Consider the following 24,545-nt stretch of genomic DNA (forward strand, 5'->3'; position numbering starts at 1 on the left):
ACATGTCCAATGAATGACAAAGTACTATATAAATCAATTAACAATTAATAAACTTTAAGGAGTATAATTTATGGACAAATACGCATTACTCATGTAAAGTATGTTGCCCTAATCAACAACATCCTTCAGATCCCGGCTCGAAGGGACTAACCGCCCAACCCGTGGCACCCAGGGGTGCAACCCCTCATGCTGGCCGAGCGTGGTACGGTGTTTTGCGCTGCCATTGTGGTTAAGGAAATAAAGTTGCGCCTTCACTAATAGTTATAGCTTTTGGTGCAAATGTAAGCCCTTGATCCTGACAAAGTACCGGTTTTTTACGGGTATTTTACTTTCAAATATTTAATTTATGATAAATATATCAACATTTGTAACCCCTCATGCTGGCCGAGCGTGGTACGGTGTTTTGCGCTGCCATTGTGGTTAAGGAAATAAAGTTGCGCCTTCACTAATAGTTATAGCTTTTGGTGCAAATGTAAGCCCTTGATCCTGACAAAGTACCGGTTTTTTACGGGTATTTTACTTTCAAATATTTAATTTATGATAAATATATCAACATTTGTAAGTAAAATTCAAAAATTATTACAGTAATATTCTTGCAAAAAGAAAATCGATAGGTTATTTATTTAATATAAATTAAATATTTTTAAAAAAAATAAATTGCCCATAAAGTATTAATTTTTTATGGCTTTTATCCATTACAGGAATAAAGTATTAGCTCTTTATGCGCATTTTATTTTGAATCATTTAATTTATATTAAATACATAAATATTTGTAACTCAAATTAAAAAAGTGTTATATTAATATTTTTAGGGAAGAGAGATTGGTAGGTTTTGTATTTAACAAAAATTAAATATTTGAAAGTAAATACAAATATGTATTTGAGCATAAATATTTGTATTTAATTAAATATTTGAAAATAAAATATCTTTAATGAACCGGTACTTTAAATAGTTACCGCCTCTTTATAGGCAAACACGTATTACTCATTTAAAGTACTGATTTTTTACGAATATTTTACTTTCAAACATTTAATTTATGATAAATATATCAATATTTTTAAGTAAAATTCAAAAAAGTGTTACAGTAATATTCTTGCAAAAAGGAAATCGGTAGGTTATTTATTTAATATAAATTAAATATTTTTTTAAAAAAAGAAATGACCCATAAAGTATTAATTCTTTATGGATTTCATCCATTACATGAGTAAAGTATTGGTTCTTTATGGGTATTTTATTTTGAATCATTTAATTTATGTTAAATACATAAATATTTGTAACTAAAATTGAAAAAAGTGTTATATTAATATTTTTACGGAAGAGAGATTGGTAGTTTTTGTATTTAACAAAAATTAAATATTTGAAAGTAAATACAAATATGTATTTGAGCGTAAATATTTGTATTAAATTAAATGTTTGAAAGTAAAATACCCATAAAGAGCCAGTACTTTAAATAGGTAATGCGTATTTGCCTATAAATTATACTCTTTAAAGTTTATTAATTGTTAATTAATTTGTAATATTTTGTTATTCATTGAACATGTAATATAAAGGACAGATTTGATAAAAAAATTCTAATTCACTCCCTAAAACAATATTTTAATCGTTTGGACTGAATTTGTAAAGGATTAGTAACTTCAGGGGAGGTTAGTGTAATTTTTCAAACCACAGGGGAGATCGGTGCAAATGTCAGAAATCTCAGGAGAGGCTTCTGCAATTATCCCTAATGTTAAATGCACCATCTGTCACCGCCTTCCTTCCTTCCTTCTATACTATGCCATACTACTACTGCTGAACCAAGTAACTGCAGTGCCATTAAAACATTTGAAAGGAAATTTTTTTTTTAAAAAAAAAAGGGGGAGAGAGAGAGAATGCACTGTGTAATTTACTTGTAAAGCAAAGCGAATTATATTCTCAAATGAGAAAGAAATATCTTATCAGTAGCTTGTAAACAATTTTTGCAGCACTGCAGTCCGGCCAAGAGGCAAATTGATTGCTTCCTTCGCTTTAGGCATACATATTAATTAGTGTTAGTTGTTGGGTGTCAATGGACAAACCAAAATAAAAGGTATCCAAAGGAATTCTACAGTGTCGATACTATATGATGCATGCCCTCCTCCATTCGTGTAAAAGCTTTTTTTTTTTTTTTTTTAAAACTATTTTCTGATGCCATCAAACAATGATTTTTCCGACCACATGTGAGAAGCCAAGACAAAAGGACATGATAATCTTCTAGGAGAGAACATCAAAGGCAAAGATCATCATCATTTTGACTCAAACCGAAAAGAAGACCGGATGTATGCATAAGGTAAAAAATAAGTGAAGAAGCAGACAGAAACTTGTTTTTTGCTTAAAATTTACTTAGCTAATGCAACTAGAGACTCAAAATGTGCAAAGATGATGAAAGTAGAATATTGCTGGCAACCCCATGAGGAAAAATCAAGCTTTGACAAGGGAGGAGCAAGGGAAAGCTGTCTACAAGAAAAGAGATCAGTAGGTTTCCTGCAACAACTTTTGCTTTTTGGTCTGTTTCCTTTTCCCTTTTCCTACACGACATGCATTACCTATATGATCACTTACTATCGCGCCAATCAAATGATTAAACATCGAAACAAACTTATTAAAATAGCAACATACCATCTAAATGTATCATATACTCAAAAAAAAAAAAAAAAAAGAATGAAAACTTAGATTTGTAAAAGTTATGCGGTACTGCTTGTAAGATGACATAGCCATTTGTCCCAACAAGACGGCAAAAATTTTCTGAAATGCCACACGTGGGCAGTTGAAGTTACAAAATTCACTTTGCTTACCCGTTAGAAAGCTTGTTTCTGGTTTAAAGAAGGGATACACAGGGCAACTCTGGATCTTTCTACAAAGAGCTATTTTTGGAGCAAAACTGAATGAAAACTGGTACACAGCCAGAAGACATGTACCTTTAGGAAAACAGTAAAAGATCACATCTGTGAAATGCTTCCAGGTGTACAAGCTGTATGACAAAACCCAACTAAAACTTTCTGGGTCAATGATAAAACTAGAAAATACAGTAGTGATACACCAGTCACCGGTCACTTCAAAACCCCTCTTCTTCGACATTCTCCCAAATCACTGGGCATAATGGACACTGAATCTACACAAAGCCCACCTTTTGAATGTGTACAATCTATCTGTTTCATTGAAAAACTGACCTCAGTAACAGGATCAGACCCACTGATAATGAACTCGCCAACCTTATAGTCAACCCAGCATCCACGTTTCTGGCTCCCGGTTGCCTCTTCCTGCTCAGTGTCATCCAAACAGCACTCGCTTGATGCTTGTTGGCCATCTGAGGTCGACAATTCAAATCGTACTGGTTTTATATCCCATCCATGAGTATGATCATAGCAAACACGTCGTAAAAGCCTTTTAGAAGACCTTCCAAGATGAAGTCTAAACGACAGAGAGTAGATATCAGGTGGAAAGGGGAATTTCACAATGCCATCCACTTCAAACCACCATATTTGCTGCAGATATGCAACAACCTGAAATCTGCAAATTAACGGCATTTAACCGAACAGTTTTCCGATATCAGCTCAGCATTATTGTCCGCCAATAGAAAAATAAAAGATTTCAAACCAAGTAAACCCATCTGTGAATAATAGTGTGGAAGCAGCATACAAAAAATATTCTTATCTAGACACTATCAGGCACCAAATTGCAAGCCCAACTTTTCAGATTTTAAACCAAAGTTCCTCATTACAGTCGAAGAAAAGCAAGATGATACATGAAGGCAAAACCATCTGGCGAAGCTTTTAAATATGTAAAGATACATTTCAAGCCTCAAACACAACATGGAATGCAAAACATGGCAAAGGACAACTGGCTCAGTTCCTCAAACACCCATCCCAAGAAAGATAAAACATTTGATGTAGTTACATTGAGTACCGCATCCACATGCAACTAAGATAAACATCACGTCCAAGAGATAACGACGTTTCTCTAATCCAAACGACCGTTGATGTCAATTTACAATGGCCAAGCTCTTAAAGCATGTTACAGGCTCCGATAATCCCTTTTCGCAACTGGAGCTAAAGATGTAAAACATCAGTTACAGGAAGGTCTAAAGTACACTACTGGACATTTTCAGGGTGCACGTCTAAGTACTAGTAAGACAAACTCCGAGAAAATTGATTTGTCAAATGTGAAGAACTAGCATGGACAAAGCATCCTTAAAAAAGCAACTTCAAAAAGATCAAGGATTTCTAAGATCAACAACATTATACCAGCTGATGAGAAAATTAAATATATGTCCTCTAGATGGATCTGAAGGAACCAATGATTAGAAATTGAGTATCAACAGTTCATCAGGAAGCTTAAACTGAAATAAAGATAAGCCCATCGAAGCTGTTGTTCATATTCCTCAAAATGCAACCTTTGATTGAAAATCCCACCCTTTTCCTGTCCCTTTTTTCGAATGAACAAGATTTCTCCATAAAAGCATTAAATTTTCTTCAGTCTCCAATCAATCAGCAAAATATTAATTCAAGGATGGATAAAACTAGCCTTGATCTTCAACAGTGCCATACATAAGCATAAATTCATCCAAGAGGCTCAATATCAGGTGCTCAGAGATTTTCCATAAATGTTAATTGAGAAGAAGACAACAAGATAGTGAACACACACCATGACAAGAACCAAACCTTCTCTTTATGCCAAGAAAAGGACAGAAAATACATATCTTCCAATGAGAAAGTCAACATTTGACAGAATGAAAACAATGGATTTAGTTTGCACCACTAGCGAGCAAGATATGCGAAGGGGAAAGTGTATGATAATAAGCATCTAATTAACTATTTCCCAGACTATGAAGCATCATCGAAAACAAACTACACACAATCATTGTCTGATTAAAGAGACAAAACCATGACATTAAGAAGAAAATAAGATATGCACGACCAGTTCAATACACATGAAGGAATTTTAAATAAATTATTTTTCCAATACTTGGACAAATCTTAAATAAATCAAAAACAACAAAGAGAACAGGGCAATCTCAATTGTCCAGAATGGAATAGAACTTCACCATCAGAACCACTTTGGTCGACTATTTGAAACTTACCTAGATTCATCAGTAGGAATCCAGTTCCAGTATCTGCGGTCTTCAATCCCCGTAATGGTCATCGCTTTTGCAGAGATAGACATGCAAGCCCTTCCAGTCACCCTGTCCAGCCATATTTCCTGTAGTTCTCCAAGGTCAAAAAGACCACGTAAATTAGAGACAGAATCATCCTAACTGCAAAATAAAAGACTTATATACGTGATGCTACTGTCTTTTCCCTTAAAATTAAGCAAAATCCACTCGAGACTCCAGCTTCTATCTAAACAAAAGCACATCATAATAGAACATAACTCAAGCTTCATACTAAGTTGCAGTGACACCTCACTCCAATTTATTTCCCCAAAAAAATGACACCAAGCCCACATCTAGTTTTATTAATCCAGCAAATGGGCACCCGCCTATTCCTTCAAATTTCAGTTTTTAAAATCAATTTCACTCCTCAACACCCGCACGTCACACAAACGTACAGTAAACAAATAAAGATCAGTACCTATATATTGAAGTTGATATTTGACAAAAATAAAATAAAGATCAGTACATTACGTAGAAAAATAATATAAAACTAGTACTAATAAGAAAACCCCACAGCAGAACAGATTTCCCATTGAATCAAATTAACCTTTTCAGGATTTCACCCATAAACCTGTACTCACTAGCAAATAGGCATCCAGGAGAAAGTTTTCAAGAAACAATTAATCTCAAAAGCTCGAGGGGAAAAAAAAGAAGCACAAAAGTTCAATTCCTTCGTATCCTAATCGCAAGGGGGAAATAAACCATAACAATCACAAAGACTACAGCGAGAACCGAGCAAACAAACGAATAATTAAAGGATAAAGATAAAAGCAAAGGAAATGAAAGAAGAACATGCCTTATATCCATCGTCAAAGAGGACAGGGCGGGAGAGGAGAGCAAAGATGTCTTTTTTGGATAATTTTTGGTAGCGTTCTGGAGGAAATAGTTCAAGGAGTTGTTGGTAGTTAGGTGGCAGCTTAGCTTCCCAGACAGCATCGGAGGAAGCGGCGCCGCGGAAAGCGCGGTTGAGGCGAGCCAAGTTGCATATCTCAGGGGGGGTTAAGTATAAAAAAACACACGCCACGCAACTTTCCGGTATATCCCCCAACCCTGGTCCACCGTTCGCCGCTCCGTTCTCCGTTAAGTTGGATAACGATGCGCCCATAGATTCTTTTCTTCTTCCTCCTTTGTTTTTCCCTTTCTCGGGGGACTTCCCGTTTCTTTTGGGACGGTGGTCGTGGGGTGGTCAAATCATGATTCTTGTATTTACTTCTGACGGGGTGAAGGGAGGTCGTGGCGTCGCCGGGAATAGCGGTGGTGGAAATTGGCGGACACGGGAAGGGTGAATTGTGAGGGCGCGGTGAAGAACGAGACTCAGGGAGGTGGATTATGGAAGGCGGTTGAATTAAATTGAATTTTCTTTTACTTTTTTTTTGGCACGTCTGTTACCGATTTCTTCCATTTCTTTTGTTGAAGATTGTTCTTGTACTTCGGTCCTTTCTTGTTTTTCTTGGGTATTGTTCTATGATTTGTATTTCGGTCGTAGACAAACCCGAGTCTCCTCTTTTTGTTTTGGGATAATTTCAGAAAACTCCCCTGAGGTTTCTATCAATTTCACTAAGCTCTCCTAAGGTTTGGAAAATTATATATACATCCCTTGTCATTTAAAATGATACTTTTACCCTTAAATATTTTAATGAAATTCCTTTATATGGTATGCTTATACTTAGAATGAGTTTTAATTTTTTTTTTCATTTTTTCCCTTCTTATTTTTTTTTCGTTAATAAAACTATAGAACTATCACTATTGCCTTTAATTTCTATTGTAATTAAATGTCAAACTAGTAATTTTTTACGAGTTAATTTTATATGTAATCTAATGCTTTTACTGATTTTTATTTTCTATGTTTTGGTATAAAAATTAACAATAAATCAAAAAAATTACCCAAAATCACTACTAAATTATGACCGTTTGGATTGGCCATTTTTTTCAAAACAAATTGTTCAAATACAATACTACAGTAATACACAATAACTCAAAAAATATTTCATCCATACAACATATCAAATATTTTAAAAATTTTTTATAGTAAAAAATTTTCATATATATTGTTACAGTAAATTTTTTCAAAAACACCCCCAAAAACAGCTAATCCAAACGGTCTGTAAATTAATAAAATTTAAATGAATTATTTCAACATTTTTTTCTATCTTAAAAATCTAAATCTATAATTAAATACCATTAAAAGTATCATATCATAGTGATAAAATTATTATTATAGTTGTTTATCAAATAGTAGGTATGTACATGAAAAAATTGGCATACTTTCCTTATAATTATACTAAATAATCTTATAATTGTATAGAAAAATAAATTAAAACTCATTATACAAGGGCATTTTGGGTAATCATTTAAAAATTTGACCAAATCAATATTATTTTAAGATTTTGTTATTATAATTTTCAAATCAAGGGAGGTAAGTGTAATTTTCAAATTTTAAGGGAGCCCAATGAAATTTCTGAAAACCTCAGGGAGGTTTCTAAAATTATCCCTTTTATTATTTTTTTTTTGGCTGACACAGAAGTTAATAGCTGTGCTAACATATGACACGTGTGTGTAATAAATGAATTTTGAAGTCTAAAATTTGGAATTTAAATTTATTGAATTATTAAATTATTAGATATTAAATCTAAGATATATTTAAATGTATATTACATCAAGTAAGTTTTATTTGAAACATTTAGTGCTACCTGATTAATTCAGATATTTTAGTTTTTGTTATCAAGCATGTCTGAACATGTTAAAATATGAAATCATTAAATTTAAGTGTTAAATTGAGTTATCAAATAGGACATTAAACAATTATATCGTATAGAATAAGAAAAACTCAAATGTGTTATATCACACAGGAGCGCATTAAACGCTCAGGTGAGGTTTGATAAAATTGAAATTTGAAATTTGAAATATGAATATTTTAAGTTAATTAGTTGTTAAGTACTGAAATTTTTATGTTTGAACGTATTCTACATTAAATTATAAATAAATAAATTATCACTTATTTTTGTGGATAGGTTTTGTTTAAATAATTCATGGCCATTTAGCTAATTATGATGCGAATTTTTTATGTATGTATTAAAAAAATATAAAACCAATTCTCATTAAAAAAAATTTGATCTCAACAAGTATCATTAAAAATTTGTAAATATTTTAATAAATGCACACACATCGAGAGAGAGTGTGCAGTAAACATTTATATTGTGTATCGGGCAAATAAAAACAATAAAAGAGAAGGGGGAGGGGGAGGGGGGGGGGGGCCTCCAAGTTTTCCACGAATAACCAGAGGTACGAGAGACCGGGCGTTTTCTTGGGGTGTAAGCTTGGTTCTGTCTGGATAACTTGTACAGGGCCTTATGTCATCTTTTGAATTCCGTTGGGTCACATTTTAGGCAAACTTATGATTTTTTTTTCTTTTTAAATTATTCTACTTGGAAAGACGTCCACGCCCGCAGCCCACGCTACATATCTTCTTTTGCGGTCCCATGATTTTTTTTTTCTTTTTTCTTTTAATCTCTTCTGGTGGGACCAAAAGGAGGCCGAATTAGGAAAACTGACCGCACACGCACAAATGCGACATTATGATTTCATGTCACGTATCGGTTGGTCAAATAATAGTAAACCCTTTTTTTTTTTTCACTTTTATCTCCAGCTTTAGACTTTTACAAGCAAACAAGAAAAAAAGTTTCCTAAACCACCAAGCTTTGCTCGGTCGCTATCAAAGAGGACTTAACGCCGCCGGTTGGGTGTTGGGTCATAGATAGGGTTCAAATTTTTTCTGTAATTAAAAAAATTTAAAAATAATATTAAAATATCCCTTTGATTTAATTGAATCTGTATATCTGTTAGATTCTAATACAATACTTTTTAGGCTCTCCTTCTCGTATATAGATATGAATAGAATAGATTATACAATTATTATCGTTATCGAAAAAAAAAAAAATTTTCTATCTAGTTTATTTAATTGATCAGTAGAATCCGTTGAAACGTTTGCGGCTTGGAGGGGGGGGGGGGTTTTCCCAGTTGTGAGTTCTGACCGACCGGCACTCTCTCAACTCTCAGTGTAAAATCCTATACGTTTCTACACCGGTCCCACCGCCGAGTCTCCCTGAATGAACGGCTAGGATTTATTATTAGTTAAACAAACAGAGCAAAGAACGGTCAAAAATCGTCAAAGGGGGACGACTGTTTTGCAACAATCCTGTGGACTCAATCCTCCAATCCCACCACCTTTAACAAGGCAAGGCAGCTGATGAAATGAAAGCCTAAAACAATGGGCAGGCGGTCTTACTGCCAGCCCCCCTAATATCTGTCTCGCGTCCGTCTACTGTCTAAAACCGGCTGCTGCTCTTCCCCCTGTATAGACTGCACGCTCCTTCCTTCCGCCCGTCCCGATCCATCTGCATCACTCCTGGTATTGCACCCCCGGTAAAACTCCTCTCTCTCTCTTTTTATCAATCTTTCTCTCTATAATGATGCTTTATAACACTGCCCAAAACTAGTTTCTGTTATTAAAGCACTTACTTTCCTTCTAACACATTCTTGAGTATTCCTCCAAGTTTCACTTTACAAATTTGGTACTCTCTCTCTCTCTCTCTCTCTCTCTCTCTCTCTCTTTTTGAACTTCTAACATTTCATTATCAATCTTATTATTGTTAGCTTAACATTTAGATTTGGGATAAATGTATTTGTATTAGATCATGCGATTTTTGCTAAATTTGGATATTCAAGATTTCATTTTTTTTTTTGAAGTAGTTTAGAAATATATGTATAACTTTATTTAAGAAAAAAAGTAAGCTGTATGGAATCTGATGGTATGGCTGCCGGTGGAGGAATGTATTCAAATATGGGTTCAGGAATGCTAGGGCTGGAAATATCACTGCACCACCAATTACCCCAGGGGCAAACCACACAGAACCCACACCACATGCAGCCACAACCACCACAACAGCAGCTTCAACCACCACCACCGCCATCACACCACCCAATGGTTGTCTTTGGCCATCACGAGGCCGACCAGCCCCACCACCCCCAACACGCTCAGCTTTCTTCAAAACAAGCCTACCCTTTTTCTGCTAAGGCCAAGAACCAAGCTTTAGCACCCAGTGATGATGATGAGCCTGGGCTTGGCACTGAAAACAGTGCTGATATTGATGGGATGAGAAAAATACCTCCTTGGCAGAGAATGAAGTGGACTGATAATATGGTGAGGTTGTTGATAATGGTGGTATTTTACATCGGTGATGAGGTTGGCTCTGAAGGAAATGATCCTGCTGGGAAAAAGAAGGGGGCCGGCGGTGTTCTGCAGAAGAAGGGAAAGTGGAAATCAGTGTCAAGGGCGATGATGGAGAGAGGGTTCTTTGTGTCTCCACAGCAGTGTGAGGATAAGTTCAATGATTTGAATAAGAGGTACAAGAGGGTAAATGATATTCTTGGAAAGGGGACTGCTTGCAGAGTTGTGGAGAATCAGAGTTTGCTTGATACGATGGACCATTTGTCGGCCAAAATGAAGGAAGAAGTGAAGAAATTGTTGAGCTCTAAGCACTTGTTCTTCAGAGAAATGTGTGCTTATCATAATAGTTGTGGTCACGGTGGTACTGGCGGTGCTAGCAGCAGTGGAGCTGCTCAGCAGTCGACTGAGGTCGGAGGAGTAGAGCCATCATCACAGATGCAGCAGCAGCAAAGGTGTTTGCATACATCAGAAAATGCCTCGACTCCACCTAATCTAGCCAGGTGTGAGGTGGAGGGATCGAAAACCACTAAAGGGCGGAGTTTTGAAGAAGATAATGATGAGGATGACGACGATGACGACGACGATGAGGAGTATGAGGATGATGTAGTTGAAGGTGGAGGAAGCGGTTGTGAGCACGGCCATCCCGAAGAAGATGATGACACCCCTGATGAAAGATGCGCGAGGAAGAGGCGGCGAAAAGGCATTTTTCTTTCCCCCTTGGTTCAGCAAATGAGCACTGAATTAGTGAAAGTGCTGCAAGATGAAAGCAAGAATTCGGCAGAGAAAAGGCAGTGGATAAAAAATCGGCTGTTGCAATTGGAGGAGAGGCATGTGGGATTCCAAAGCGAAGCCTTTGAGCTTGAGAAGCAGAGATTAAAATGGGTGAAATTCAGTAGCAAGAAGGAAAGGGAAATGGAAAGGGACAAGCTTAGCAATGACAGATTAAGGTTAGAGAATGAAAGAATGATGCTTCTAATCCGACAGAAGGAGCTTGAGTTGCTTGATGTTTACCAGCAGCAGCAGCATCAATCGTCAAGGAAGAGCGACCCTTCATCCATTACAGGATGAATTGTACAGTAGGTTAGACGAAAGTGGGTCAGAGTAGGTGGAAACCACCAATGGTGGTTGTAGACATATTCCAAAATTTCTTTTTAAAGATTTTGAAAGTCATATAGTCTTCTTGTAGTAATAGGAACTGAGAAGTAGTTAAACCTTTGGAAGAATTCTCCAAAAATAATCCATCAGTTGCACGCTCAGTAGGTGGAAACCACCAATGGTTGTTGGAGACATATTCCAAAATTTCTTTTTAAAGTCAAGTTGTAGTCTTCGTGTGGTAATAGGAACTGGGTAGTAGTTAACATTTGCAAGAATTCTGCAAAAAAGATCCATCAGTTGCACGCCCAGTGGGACTCGAACCCACAATCGCCTGATTAGAAGTCAGACGCCTTATCCATTAGGCCATGGGCGCTCATTTGTTCAATGTAATTATGCTCTGTATATTTTTACGATGCATAAATGATATAACCATATTTCAATTTATTATTCTCAAAGAATTGCAATTTTGGACTCAGCATGAGCGCTTTCAATTCCTAAAATTTGGAACGTTTAGGGCGTGAGCACTTTTAATTCCTAAATTTTGAAGGAAAGCAAACGTAGTCCCAAATGTTTTAATCCTTAAGTGCATTTAGTCTTGTTGGCTAATTTTTACTAATTGTTAATGGAATTCGGTCACATGTTGTTATATTCCAGCAATTATTGTTGGCCAAAAAAGAATTTAAAAATTTGAAATTAATATTGTTGATTTGTTGGCCAAAAAAGGACCAATTATTTATGTGCTGATCATGTGAGTTAATTTGAAATATACAAAAGTTCAATTGAAAAAAAAATTTAGGTAAAAAACTAATTATTCACATGACCAGAATATGAATAATTAGTCATATGTTATTATAAATTACAGCTAGCACCTTTATTTTATTTTTTTTTTAATTTTTTTAAAATTTTGTTGGTGCCACATAAATAGATTATGACAGTAATTGGTAAAAATCAATCAATCATTAGAACTAAATGTGGATAAAAACTAAAACATTTAGGACCACATTTGGTTTATCTAAATTTTAGGGACTAAGAGCTCTAATACCCGAACTAAAAATCATTCATTCGGACTAAAAGCTCTTCCTTCAAAAAAAAAAAAAAAAAAAAGGACTAAAAGCTCTACATTTGCTTGACTTGCACTCGTGCCCTTTTTTTCTTATGTTGTTACATCCAACTACAACACCTAGCTTAAGGTGGAACTTTTAATATGGAGAGGAAATTGTCTTCTTGAGAGTTTCATTAAATATAGGGATAATTGCAGAAACCTTTCCTGAGGTTTCTAATATTTGCATTGACCTCCCCTGTGGTTTGAAAAATTATACTAACCTCCCATGAAGTTACTAATCCTTTACAAATTCAGTCCAAATGATTAAAATATTGTTTTAGGGAGTGAATTAGAATTTTTTACCAAATTTTTCATTTGTACTACATGTCCAATGAATAACAAAATATTACAAATTAATTAACAATTAATAAACTTTAAAGAGTATAATTTATAGACAAATACGCATTACCTATTTAAAGTACCGGCTCTTTATGGGTATTTTACTTTCAAATATTTAATTTAATACAAATATATACACTCAAATACATATTTGTATTTACTTTCAAATATTTAATTTTTGTTAAATACAAAAACTACCAACCTCTCTTCTGTAAAAATATTAATATAACACTTTTTCAATTTTAGTTACAAACATTTATGTATTTAACATAAATTAAATGATTCAAAATAAAATACCCATAAAAAGTCAATACTTTACTCATGTAATGGATGAAAGCCATAAAGAATTAATACTTTATGGGTCATTTCTTTTTTAAAAAAAATATTTAATTTATATTAAATAAATAACCTACCGATTTTCTTTTTGCAAGAATATTACTGTAACACTTTTTGAATTTTACTTAAAAATATTAATATATTTATCATAAATTAAATGTTTGAAAGTAAAATATTCGTAAAAAACCGGTACTTTAAATGAGTAGTGCGTGTTTACCTATAAAGAGGCGGTAACTATTTAAAGTACCGGTTCATTAAGGGTATTTTATTTTCAAACATTTAATTTAATATAAATATTTACGCTCAAATGCATATTTATTTTTACTTTCAAATAATTAATTTTTGTTAAATACAAAACCTACCAATCTCTCTTCCGTAAAAATATTAATATAACACTTTTTCAATTTTAGTTACAAATATTTATGTATTTAATATAAATTAAATGATTCAAAATAAAATACGCATAAAGAGCGAATACTTTACTCGTGTAATGGATGAAAGCCATAAAAAATTAATACTTTATGGGCCATTTATTTTTTTAAAAAAAATATTTAATTTATATTAAATAAATAACCTATCGATTTCCTTTTTGCAAGAATATTACTGTAATAATTTTTGAATTTTACTTACAAATGTTGATATATTTATCATAAATTAAATATTTGAAAATAAAATACCCGTAAAAAACCGGTACTTTGTCAGGATCAAACGCTTACCATTGCACCAAAAGATATAGCTATTAGCGAAGGCGCAACTTTATTTTCTTAACCACAATGGCAACACAAAGCACCGTACCACGTTCGACCAGCATGAGCGGTTGCACCCCTGGTGACACGGGTTGAGCGGTTAGTCCCTTTGAGCCAGAATCTGAAGGATGTTACTGATTAGGCCAACATACTTTAAATGAATAATGCGTGTTTGCCTATAAATTATGCTCCTTAAAATTTATTAATTGTTAATTGATTTATAGTACTTTGTCATTCATTGGACATGTAGTACAAAGAACAAATTTGGTAAAAAATTTTAATTTCACTCCCTAGAATAATATTTTAATCATTTGGACTGAATTTGTAAAGGATTAGTAACCTCAGGGGAGGTTACTATAATTTTTCAAACCACAAAGGAGGTCAGTGCAAATATCAGAAACCTCAGGGGAGGTTTCTGCAATTATCCCTTAAATATAAGGCTTTTCAATGGAAACATTGAGGAATGTTATGGAACGTTTGGACCACTTTTTTTCTTTTTCCTTTGCGCAAGGGAAAAAGACAAGCGGGATTCAAAAGGTATGGAATCTAAATGGGGCCCGGGGGGGGGGCACCACCGGCGATACGCAGAATTCCCGTACCGACAGTACCAAGTTTCCCCAACACACATTAGCCGCTTAGCCCTGAACCACTACCAATTGGCATCCTAGCAACCCAACTTCCACACAGTGCACACAGAACACGAATGTCTTGTTGGACATTAACCTCAGAAAGCATATAGATCCTAAATTATTTGGACCGTCAGCTTTAGTGCCTTTTGAGTCGTGGAATTCTGAATATAATTACACACTCGTGCTGTCGTGCCACCGCCAACCACCATTTTGTGCAATTCCATGACGTTGAGGAATATATTGGCATGTCCCCATTCCACAAGCACAAGAAAAGTCTCAAATCAGATATTGAATCCAAAAAGACACGACCCTGCTTAAAACAAGTTGAAAACAACTACGTTGCTATTTGAATTCGAGAATGCATAAACTTTCCACCAAGAATTGACATGTATGCATGTTTTCGTGATGCAGTCTGCCAACTAAACCCCGAGGTATGAAATTCGAAGACAAGTTATATGGCCTGTCTTAAAACCACACAGCATAAATTGAGGGCAAAAGTAGCTCAAAAAATTGAGAGTAACCACCTAGCATCTACGCTAGTCTTCAAGTTCAATAATCTTCACGACAGATGCATCTCCAACTTTTTGACAAACAACAACTCGGTCATGTGACTTTATGACTCCTGAAGCCTTTCCATGGTCAAGTGCAACCTTCAAAACTGACTCATTGGTAGCATTTGTTGACTCCGCCTGCAGAATGTGTGTAAAGCAAGAATTTACTCAAAGGATCGCAAAAACCTATTGCTTCGAATAATAATAGCCTAACGATATTGATAGCCATAACGGCATGATGAATCACACCTTAGTGGGAGAAATTGTACATTTAAGGCGATTAAGGTCTAGACATGCCCAGCACGGGCAAATACCTAAACCTAAAGTTGGGGTTATTATATGATTGTCAGCAGCATTTCTGGATGCAAACAACAACAGAAACCTAGGATAGATGACTGAAGAACAAGAATAAAAGAATAACTAGAGACTTTCCACAATATTTCAACTATGAGAAAGCCATGGAGTACGCAATGCATCTGACTATAATCACAAGCCAAGTGCTGGTCATAACATCGCTAAACAGCAAATAGCAACCAGGACTCAGTATGGTAAAGAAAAAATGTCCATCAGAAGATCAAAATCAGAAAGGGCAAGCAAAAAGTTAATACTATCAGGAATTAGAAACAATTCTGCACGGAGGTAATGATAAAGGATTAGTTTCAGGAGTTAGAAATACGTTCCAATTTAGTTCACATCAAATCAGACAGGGAAGGAAAAGGTGAAGAAAGCAAAACTCACAGGATGTCGTGGATCAGCGAGCATAGGAAAGAGACCTCGGACAATGAGTGATTGCCTTGCCTAAAATGCAGAAATTGAAAATAACAGAAATTATTCCATCAGCCAGGTAGCCAAGCCACGAAACAACAAGGCAAGGAAAATGACAATTAACTTAAACTGAAAAAATATGTTGTAATGAAGAAGAAGAAAGAGACGAATAAACCCCTAAATGATGAAATCTCTGCCACACTGCCAACCATCAGTTATTAGCGAGTCGGCATTCTTTTAATTTGCTTGACTATTATTTTGATACATAACCATAGTCCCGTTTACAAATGCAAATGAAAGGATCTTGGTTACATAAAGCAGAAGTGCATTGGCTGACCTTTTTTTTCTTGTGTTATATTTTAGACTTCAAATTTTCCCCTAGACTAATATTAACCATGAGTACATAGTAAGAGACATCACACTAAACCAATACCAATATCTACACCATAAAACCTCTCAATTATTTTTTTGTCAACATTTTCAAAGTTGCACATGCATGTGTGTTTTTCCCACTAGTCAATTTGAAATTAAAACCATTTTTAATTTGAAGTGCATTGGCTGACCCTTTTTTTTCTTGTGTTATATTTTAGACTTCAATTTTCCCCTAGACTAATATTAACCATGAGTACATGGTAAGAGACATCACAGTAAAACAATACCAATATCTACACCATAAAACCTCTCAATTATTTTTTTGTCAACATTTTCAAAGTTGCACATGCATGTGTGTTTTTCCCACTAGTCAATTTGAAATTAAAACCATTTTTAATTTGAAGTGCATTGGCTGACCCTTTTTTTCTTGTGTTATATTTTTAGACTTCAAATTTTCCCCTAGACTAATATTAACCATGAATACATAGTAAGAGACATCACACTAAACCATTACCAACATCTACACCATAAAACCTCTCAATTATTTTTTTTTGTCAACATTTTCAAAGTTGCACATGCATGTGTGTTTTTTTCCATTAGTCAATTTGAAATTAAAACCATTTTTACCGTGTACAAAGGTCAATCAGGACAAGTCAAAACCATCGCACCATGTATAAGTGAACAGTAGAAACTAAAACCATTTCACATATAGATACTTACCATTCATCAGATGAATTGAGCTCAAGCATTTTTACTGCAAGTAAAAAGAGAAAGGTTTCTCAATAGCATACCTCAAATGCACCACTGAAACTCCACTTCAATTGATTTGTCTTAAGTCGAGGTATGACAACAGATAGTACCGGCATTGTTGGCCTGTACTTTGCTATTAATCTGCAATAACCAAAACAAAAGTTGAAAACCTGAGTACCAATACACAAAAAGTTGAAATATTCCCAAGATTAAAAAAAAAAACACAAATAGAATGAAAACTGTAACAGTACCTTGCAGCCCTTCCAGATGAAGTGAAACAAATGATAACAGATGCCTTGACTTTAATAGCTGCCCGTACCTGGGCAGAGAAATAGTTGTCAAAATCCATGTTTAAATGCATTGAAGTTGCTGAGGAATAATGAACAGGTGAGGTACAAAACTAGCAACAAAAAGAACATACTGCAGAGGAAGCAATTGATTCCAAGTGGGTCATGGGTTCTCCAACATACTTGACAGTCTTCTTGAAGTATAGATCTTGATTGAAAACCTTCTCGGCCTGCATCCAACATTATAAGATGGTGTAGTTACACAAGAAGTGACAACTTAAAAGCAAATTTGAAATAACAGAAAACAAAAATATAAAGCAAAACTAGTTACCAACTAAATCACAACATATGCAGATTTATCAAACAAAAATTTCGAAATAGCTTAGCATAACTAGCTATACAGCAGGTGATTCCGAAGACAGGCTCACAAAGAAGTTTCATTAAGATGCAAATTGCGCCAAAGTATAATCATAGAAGAAACCTTTTAGTTTGATAGCTTCAACAACAACTCAATATATTTCTGCAAGTATGTTGTACAATTTACAAGCTTCACATCCCAAATCTAGCATGACGCAGCCACAAGACTGATTTTCAAAGCAAGACATTGAAGATATAAAAGGAATTGAAAAACTAAAACATATCTCACATACCACTTAACAAAGATACCTAACAAGATGATCTTTTAGCCAAAAACAAATCAAGATTTAAGCCAGGAAGATACGGCAATGAGTAATCACATCGTAGTAGCAATTGCCAGCCAACTTCTTTTGTCATAACATGTATTTCTCACACACACACACATTTATTTATTTATTAGTCCATATGCCATTAACTTTTACCTCTGCACATATTTTGCCAACAATAGAAATAGTCTCAACAGGATATAATCCTCGTAGAGTCTCAGCACCGAGAAGAATTGCATCAGTTCCTGCAAATTAAAACATTAAAAAGAATGATGGAAACCTAATCATTCAACTGTTAGAATGTTCAAAAAGGAATCAAATAAAAACCAGACCCAACCCTTTTATCACCCAAAACAAAACAAAAAGGAGATAAACATTGAGAAATACCATCTAATACAGCGTTTGCGACATCAGTTGCTTCAGCACGCGTAGGCCTCAGATTGTCAGTCATACTATCAACAACACGGGTTACTACAGCTGGCTTTCCAGCCATGTTACATTTATTGACAGCAGCTTTTTGAAACAGAAATACCTGCAGAATACATTAAGTCTGTAACTAAAGAACAGATTTGTGGAACAAAAGTTTGATCACATAACTCACTCAACCACTAGTCTTTTAGCAATTGGATGGTTAAAGCATATTTAAATTCCAGCAGCAAGAGCATCCACTCTAGAGCCAACTGTTTCTAATTTCTCCAAGCTTGTAGAATCAGTTTGTACTTGGACCCAAACCATTTTCCATTCAGTAATATACAGTAAATTATATTTGACTTTGCAGTGTATGTTCTGATGAATTTGTGATTTAAAGCCAGTTAAATAGAATGTAGATTCAGATGTGCTTCTCTTTAATTTGCAAAACAACCACGATGCATTAAAAATCTCATTCTAGAGGAAATATAGATTTACCTTCTCTGGAGGAAGATCTATGCCCAGGTTCCCACGGGAGAGTATGATGCCATCTGCCTCTTGTAGAATCTCATCAAAATGAGTCAAACCCTACAGAGAAAAGAACAAAGAGTTCAAACCATTAAATTCATATCAAATTCCTAGTTTTGAATGCAACATCAAGTCCTTGGGAAGCACAAGGTTCCTACCTCCACATTTTCAATTTTTGCAAAGATTTGCGTCTGGCTCAAATCACCAAGCTTAGATAGGATTTCACGGGCCTAAATTTAAGAAGAAAAAGAAAAAAACCTCTCAGTATCTGAACATCTAGATGAGTCAATCATGAGGAGAAAAACAAGTAATATCATAAAATCTACTAAAATCTTATAAGACAAAACCCTTACTTCACGAACATCTTCCGCATGACGTGTATATGACAGTGAGAGAAAATCAATTTTGTTCTGGACGCCCCATGTGCTTATAACCTGAATAAAATTGAAGAATGAGCCAAAAGACAGGCTTTGTATTCAAATTACCCGAGATTCTTTCAAAATGCTTCCAAATAAATAAATATTCAGCAAAAATGGGGGAGAGGATTCTTCAGAGATGGACAGATGCACAACCCAAAACATAAAGACCAACCATTGGAAGGCATAAGAAGAGAAAGTGAAAGCATAAAGCATGATGGGGTTTAATGACGAAGTACATTACTGCTATGACGTAATAATAGCATGATGGACTTCTCAGACTCACCTCCTTGTCCTTATCAGTGAGAGTTGGCAGATCAATTCGGATTTGAGAAGCATGAAGTGTGAATAGGGCCCCAGTAAGTGTTGCAGTGTTCTTTATCACACAAACTACATCATCACCATTCACTTTATCTACCTGCTCAATTGAAATAACACCTAGTCAGACATAAAAGGCACAAAGGCCTGGCCTCTTGTTGCTAGCCAACAGGAAAACAGATGAGCTACAGGTAGATAAGAAAAACCAGAAAATGGGAAGAGAACAAAACATTAACAATAAATACATCATAAGAATGCTAAAACTACTAGCCAACTGAAGCGGCCTCATATAAAACAAGTCAAATCAGAAAGATAGCTTGAATTTAAAAGGCCTTATGCATACTTCCAGCCAAACAGAGGTTGTTTCACTTCCTGTGAACAAATACTGGCCAATGAAAATGGTGTCTCCCTTCTTCACAGCCTGCAAAACAAGATCACGGGTATAACTTTTCATAGATACTGGAAGCACAAAGCTCATAAATCATCAATTGATAGAAATTTAAACAAATAGTCCTGCTTTCCTAGTATGTTAACTTACTCCACACAAAGTTTAAGCAAGCTCGTAATTTACTATAATAGGGTTTATGACAATGTATAACCATAATTTTCAATGGACATTGTGCCCCAACATTGAAAAAACTTATCAATATCCTTAGCAGCACCATTCATATACACCATATCACTCGAATTTGCCCACATTTTATCTAAAATATTAAGATAACTTTTTCATCTATTACCCATATTTCATGTGTTTGCAGACTGATTGAGCCAAATGACAAGGTCACGAGCAAACAAATTCCAAAACCAACACACAAATAATTTAAGAAGATCCTTGAAAAGTTTAAAAGGTAAAATGCACAAAATATCCAAGAAGCCATTACCAAATACAAATTGCTAACTAACTCAGTTCAGAACCTTCTTTTAAAGCACAATAAAAACCTTCCCAACTAGTGGGCATTCTCTTTATCCTTTAATATGAGAAAGCAATCTGAGTTCCTAAAATATCAGCCTTAAGGTGCAAAGAACACCCACAACCTAGAAGAAACGAACATGATTCCCTACGCACTATATTGAACAGAGTTTATGGCCAAAGGTCAACAAACAGGAAGAAATACAAGCTCGCATGCATATGAACAGAAACAATTGTAACGTTATACAACTGAAAACAGCAGTCAAATCATACCATTTTGTCAAAGTCAAAGCACTCTATTCATGTTCTGTACTACGGCTTGGAAATTTTTCCATTTAAAAGTTTTTCATAATGGTAAATAACTTCAAACATAGATTTGAATTTAACCAATGTAACTGATCCAAAGAAACTTGACAAAAAGGAAATGTCAACAAATGGAGTATAAGCATGAGTGATAGTGACCTAACCTTAGAAAGTCCAGCAAAGTTGATAGGCAACACTTCAGAAGTCGCTTCCTGACCTTGATCAGGTGTGAGAATAACGGTTGCATCTGCCTTAAGTGAAATAGCATTCTCACTTTTATTGACAACCTGTAGTTCCGGACCCACGGTATCTAACATGACCTGTAAAAAAGATGTCAACTACCATAACCGCCTTTAACATCTTTTGCCTACATATGCACATTAATTCCTGCATTTAACTGCTAGAGAAAAGACAAAACAGACATCTGCTTTTTTTTGGGATGGTGGTGGGGGGTAAATAAAACATTCATCTGCTCATGCATGTCTAGAGCTGCATACATGCATAAGTTTTCGAATTTTGTGTAGAGACAAATCATACTATATTCTATCTCCCCTATAAATAAAAAAAAAAAGGATAATGAAAATATCCCATAATTTTCAAGAAGAAACCAAAAAAAAAACATTGAAAATCATTAAGTTCTTAACACGGGCATGGAAAAGCAGTATGAAGTTCTTCAAGGCTTCAAGCCATACTTTAATCTCCCAATATCTTCATTCTATTTAGAAGCAAAAGAGGTAAGATTAAGGATAAGAACGAAAAAATGTAGAACCTAATGTCAAACTCAGAGACTCCATAATCTTTTGGCACCATAATCATTTTTTTCCTGACTTTTGACTCAAAACTCCAACTACATGCATTTCGCCATCATAAAGCAGCAAAAATCAAATCAACCCCCGATTGAAATTAAACAACCCCAAAATTAACAAATAACAATGTCATAAAAACAGAGAAAACTTACAGCACAGAGTTTTTTGGTCGTCTTGACGGCAGCCCTCAGGTTCTCCAAAGTTTCTTGGTGATAATCTTTGTCTCCCCATGAAAAATCAAATCTTGCCACTATAAATCACAGCACAGTCCAGTTAAAATTTGCATGGAATTCAAAAGGAAAAATATCCTTTACTAAAACAACCTGTTTTTCAATCATGCACAATTTCATATAGCCTGCAAGTTAAGTTGTTGCCTTGAGAAAAGTAATAATGGTACGATCATAAAGACAGATAAAAAATAACACGCAAAAGCCGAAAATATTACCAGACATCCCAGCTTGAAGACAGCCAGAGATAACCTCAACGGATCGCGAACGTGGACCCAATGTTCCCACAATCTTCGTCATTGCTGGGAAAAAACTCTGACCGCCAACAGAATACATAAATCATCAATATCAAATAAACCAGCTTTATCAAAAAATCTATTCACCTTGTTCTCTTCAAAAGATTCAAAAAAAAAAAAAGGCATGCTAGATCTACAACGAAAACCGAAAAGAGAAAAGAGACTGACCGATTTGGATGGCTCAAGGATGGAGGCCATCCTTATGGGTTCCTCCAGTAACAAATGATTCGACACCATTTTTTTAAAATTTGTTTGCTGCTCACAAGAATCCGCGACCGAGCCTTTTTTTTATTTTTCAGTAGTTTCTGATGAAGAGAACGGGCTGTGTCCAGAAAGGGAGAATGTAGTAGTTCAATTCAAGTATTATGCGTGATGCCACTTTTTGTTCTTCTTCTGACTTTGAACGCTAGTGAAAGAGAAAGGCAGCGGGGGGAGGTAGAAGTCAGGAGGGGTTTCTTTTTCCCAAAGGAATTTTTCTGGCCCTGGCGGTTTTTACTTTTCTCGCTGTAAATACTAGAAGGTAGAATTCTGGGTGAATTTCTAGGTCCCGGAGTTACCGTTGCCTTCGTTCTCCCTTTTTTTTTTTTAACAGCACCCTTGTCTCCCCTTTTTTTTTTTTTTTGTGACATAGATAATTTTTATTCTACATTTGCTCCTACTTTACACTAAGGAGAAGAGATCAGTGAGGAATCTAGATGGAACTGAACTACTGAACTAGACGAATGCCTCTACGGTCGCTGGAAATTTTTTCTAAGAAATCTTAGAGACAAAAGTAAGTTAAGGGATTTGATCCATTGACCTACACCCAACCCAATGAGAGCTTTAAACCTCTCCCTCATGACCAACTAATGATTTAATAGCACCCTTGTCTTCTTTGGACTCGTTTGGGTTGTGATGATTTATTAAAAAATATTTATTAAGTACTTCAATGCTTTTAAATATATTATTTGAAGGTATAGTTCAATAAATATTTATTATATTGGATAATGTGTAATCTAAAATTGTTAAAAGGATTTATCTATTTATTCAGTTCATAATATAGGATAAAATAATTAAATTTGATGTTTTATTTTTTTTTTTAAGTATCAAAGTTATTCTAAAAGTACCAAATTTGAATTTTTTGCTAAAAGTGCTTTTGATACCAAATTTCTACTATTAATTTTATGAGATGATATTCATCAAATATTTTAAAAGTATTTTTAAAATCAACTATCATAGTCTTGAGTTAAAATTAACCTAATAGAGTAGTATATGAAAGGGTAATACGGACCAGACATTAAGGATTTATTGGTATTAGTAGATCATAGCTATATAATACAATGCTTTATCCAAATATCACACAAATTTGGCTAGTAAATATTATTTCAAAAAAAAAAAAAGCTAGTAAGAATATTATCGAAAAACAATAATGGGGTTCAAAGCCTCCCATTCCGACTTTCTCCTTGTAAAATTTAGATTTGTTCTTGGGGAGAAAAAAGGTGACCACCCAGCTGCTTAAAATGATGCTAGGCTTTATTCGGAGACCGTTTGGCTCGCACCCAAAACTCGGAATTGGTATTGGCAGCCCATACAAAACTTTTTTCATAAAATTTTTGCTTTGACCCGTTGAGAAATTGTAAGTTGTTGGATTTACTAGTTGTCTTTATCTCCGACTTGCTTTAACACATTCATTGCCTTTTCGATGTATGACACTTCCTTCATAATCCGCCGGTACGACGGTTGGTACCGGGGATGAGGTATGACGGCAGAATCTCCAAAGTGGACAAACCAGCTTTCCCTCGGACTGTCGGACGCCATTCACGGAAGAATAATAATATGTTTTTGGTATTAATTTTATGTGTTTTCAAATTTAACTTAATATCTATTATCTATTAATCCTTATCTATAAATTACACGAATGAGAGTGTCATTGTGTAGTGTAAGCATACAATAATGTCATTCTTTAAAATTTCTAATATATCCTTAATAATAAGGGCAAATTTGTCTCAATTGCAAATACTTATTTGAATCAGAAAATAATTATCTATTCTGTTGTTAACTAACTACAACTCCCTCATGCTAACTTTCAACTCCCGCACATTCTTCTTTATTCCATCATCTTCGTTTTTGTGTATGATTATCTACATCATAATAGAATTTAATTCATAAAATTCAAAAAAAAAAACTTCTTAAAGATATAATTGCGATAATTTTTTTTATTGATTACACAAACGTTAGAGCGTGGTAGAGGTGTCAAAATGGGTGATTTGGGCGGGTTTGGGTTAGGTAAAATGGGTAATGGGTA

At 34.8% G+C, this 24,545-nt stretch overlaps 3 protein-coding genes and 1 non-coding gene across 4 annotated transcripts; 1 reads left to right on the forward strand and 3 right to left on the reverse strand.

Moving 5' to 3' along the window:
- Positions 1-2,897: 2,897 nt before the first annotated feature.
- LOC140008326 (F-box protein PP2-A15-like) lies at positions 2,898-6,639 on the reverse strand. The gene is made up of 3 exons (XM_072052262.1): positions 5,964-6,639; positions 5,096-5,214; positions 2,898-3,525 (listed from the first exon to the last, which is right to left on the reverse strand). Exons 1-3 carry the CDS (start codon positions 6,270-6,272, stop codon positions 3,066-3,068), a joined length of 888 nt encoding a protein of 295 aa, XP_071908363.1. The 5' UTR covers positions 6,273-6,639; the 3' UTR covers positions 2,898-3,065.
- Positions 6,640-9,436: 2,797 nt separating this feature from the next.
- On the forward strand, positions 9,437-11,683 carry LOC113694709 (uncharacterized). Its single transcript, XM_027213561.2, has one exon. It carries the CDS (start codon positions 9,963-9,965, stop codon positions 11,460-11,462), a length of 1,500 nt encoding a protein of 499 aa, XP_027069362.1. The 5' UTR covers positions 9,437-9,962; the 3' UTR covers positions 11,463-11,683.
- Positions 11,684-11,789: 106 nt separating this feature from the next.
- TRNAR-UCU (transfer RNA arginine (anticodon UCU)) lies at positions 11,790-11,862 on the reverse strand. Its single transcript has one exon. It is a non-coding gene; the product is annotated as a tRNA-Arg (tRNA).
- Positions 11,863-14,955: 3,093 nt separating this feature from the next.
- On the reverse strand, positions 14,956-22,642 carry LOC140008327 (pyruvate kinase 1, cytosolic). The gene is made up of 16 exons (XM_072052263.1): positions 22,430-22,642; positions 22,184-22,280; positions 21,891-21,988; positions 21,097-21,252; positions 20,063-20,140; positions 19,688-19,819; positions 19,339-19,419; positions 19,144-19,215; positions 18,956-19,045; positions 18,437-18,581; positions 18,206-18,294; positions 17,501-17,596; positions 17,331-17,398; positions 17,121-17,220; positions 15,931-15,990; positions 14,956-15,330 (listed from the first exon to the last, which is right to left on the reverse strand). The coding sequence occupies exons 1-16, from the start codon at positions 22,496-22,498 to the stop codon at positions 15,178-15,180; spliced, it is 1,584 nt and encodes a 527-aa protein (XP_071908364.1). The 5' UTR covers positions 22,499-22,642; the 3' UTR covers positions 14,956-15,177.
- Positions 22,643-24,545: the final 1,903 nt, after the last annotated feature.

The sequence above is a fragment of the Coffea arabica genome, chromosome 6c, assembly GCF_036785885.1.
Source record: "Coffea arabica cultivar ET-39 chromosome 6c, Coffea Arabica ET-39 HiFi, whole genome shotgun sequence".
NCBI lineage: Eukaryota > Viridiplantae > Streptophyta > Magnoliopsida > Gentianales > Rubiaceae > Coffea > Coffea arabica.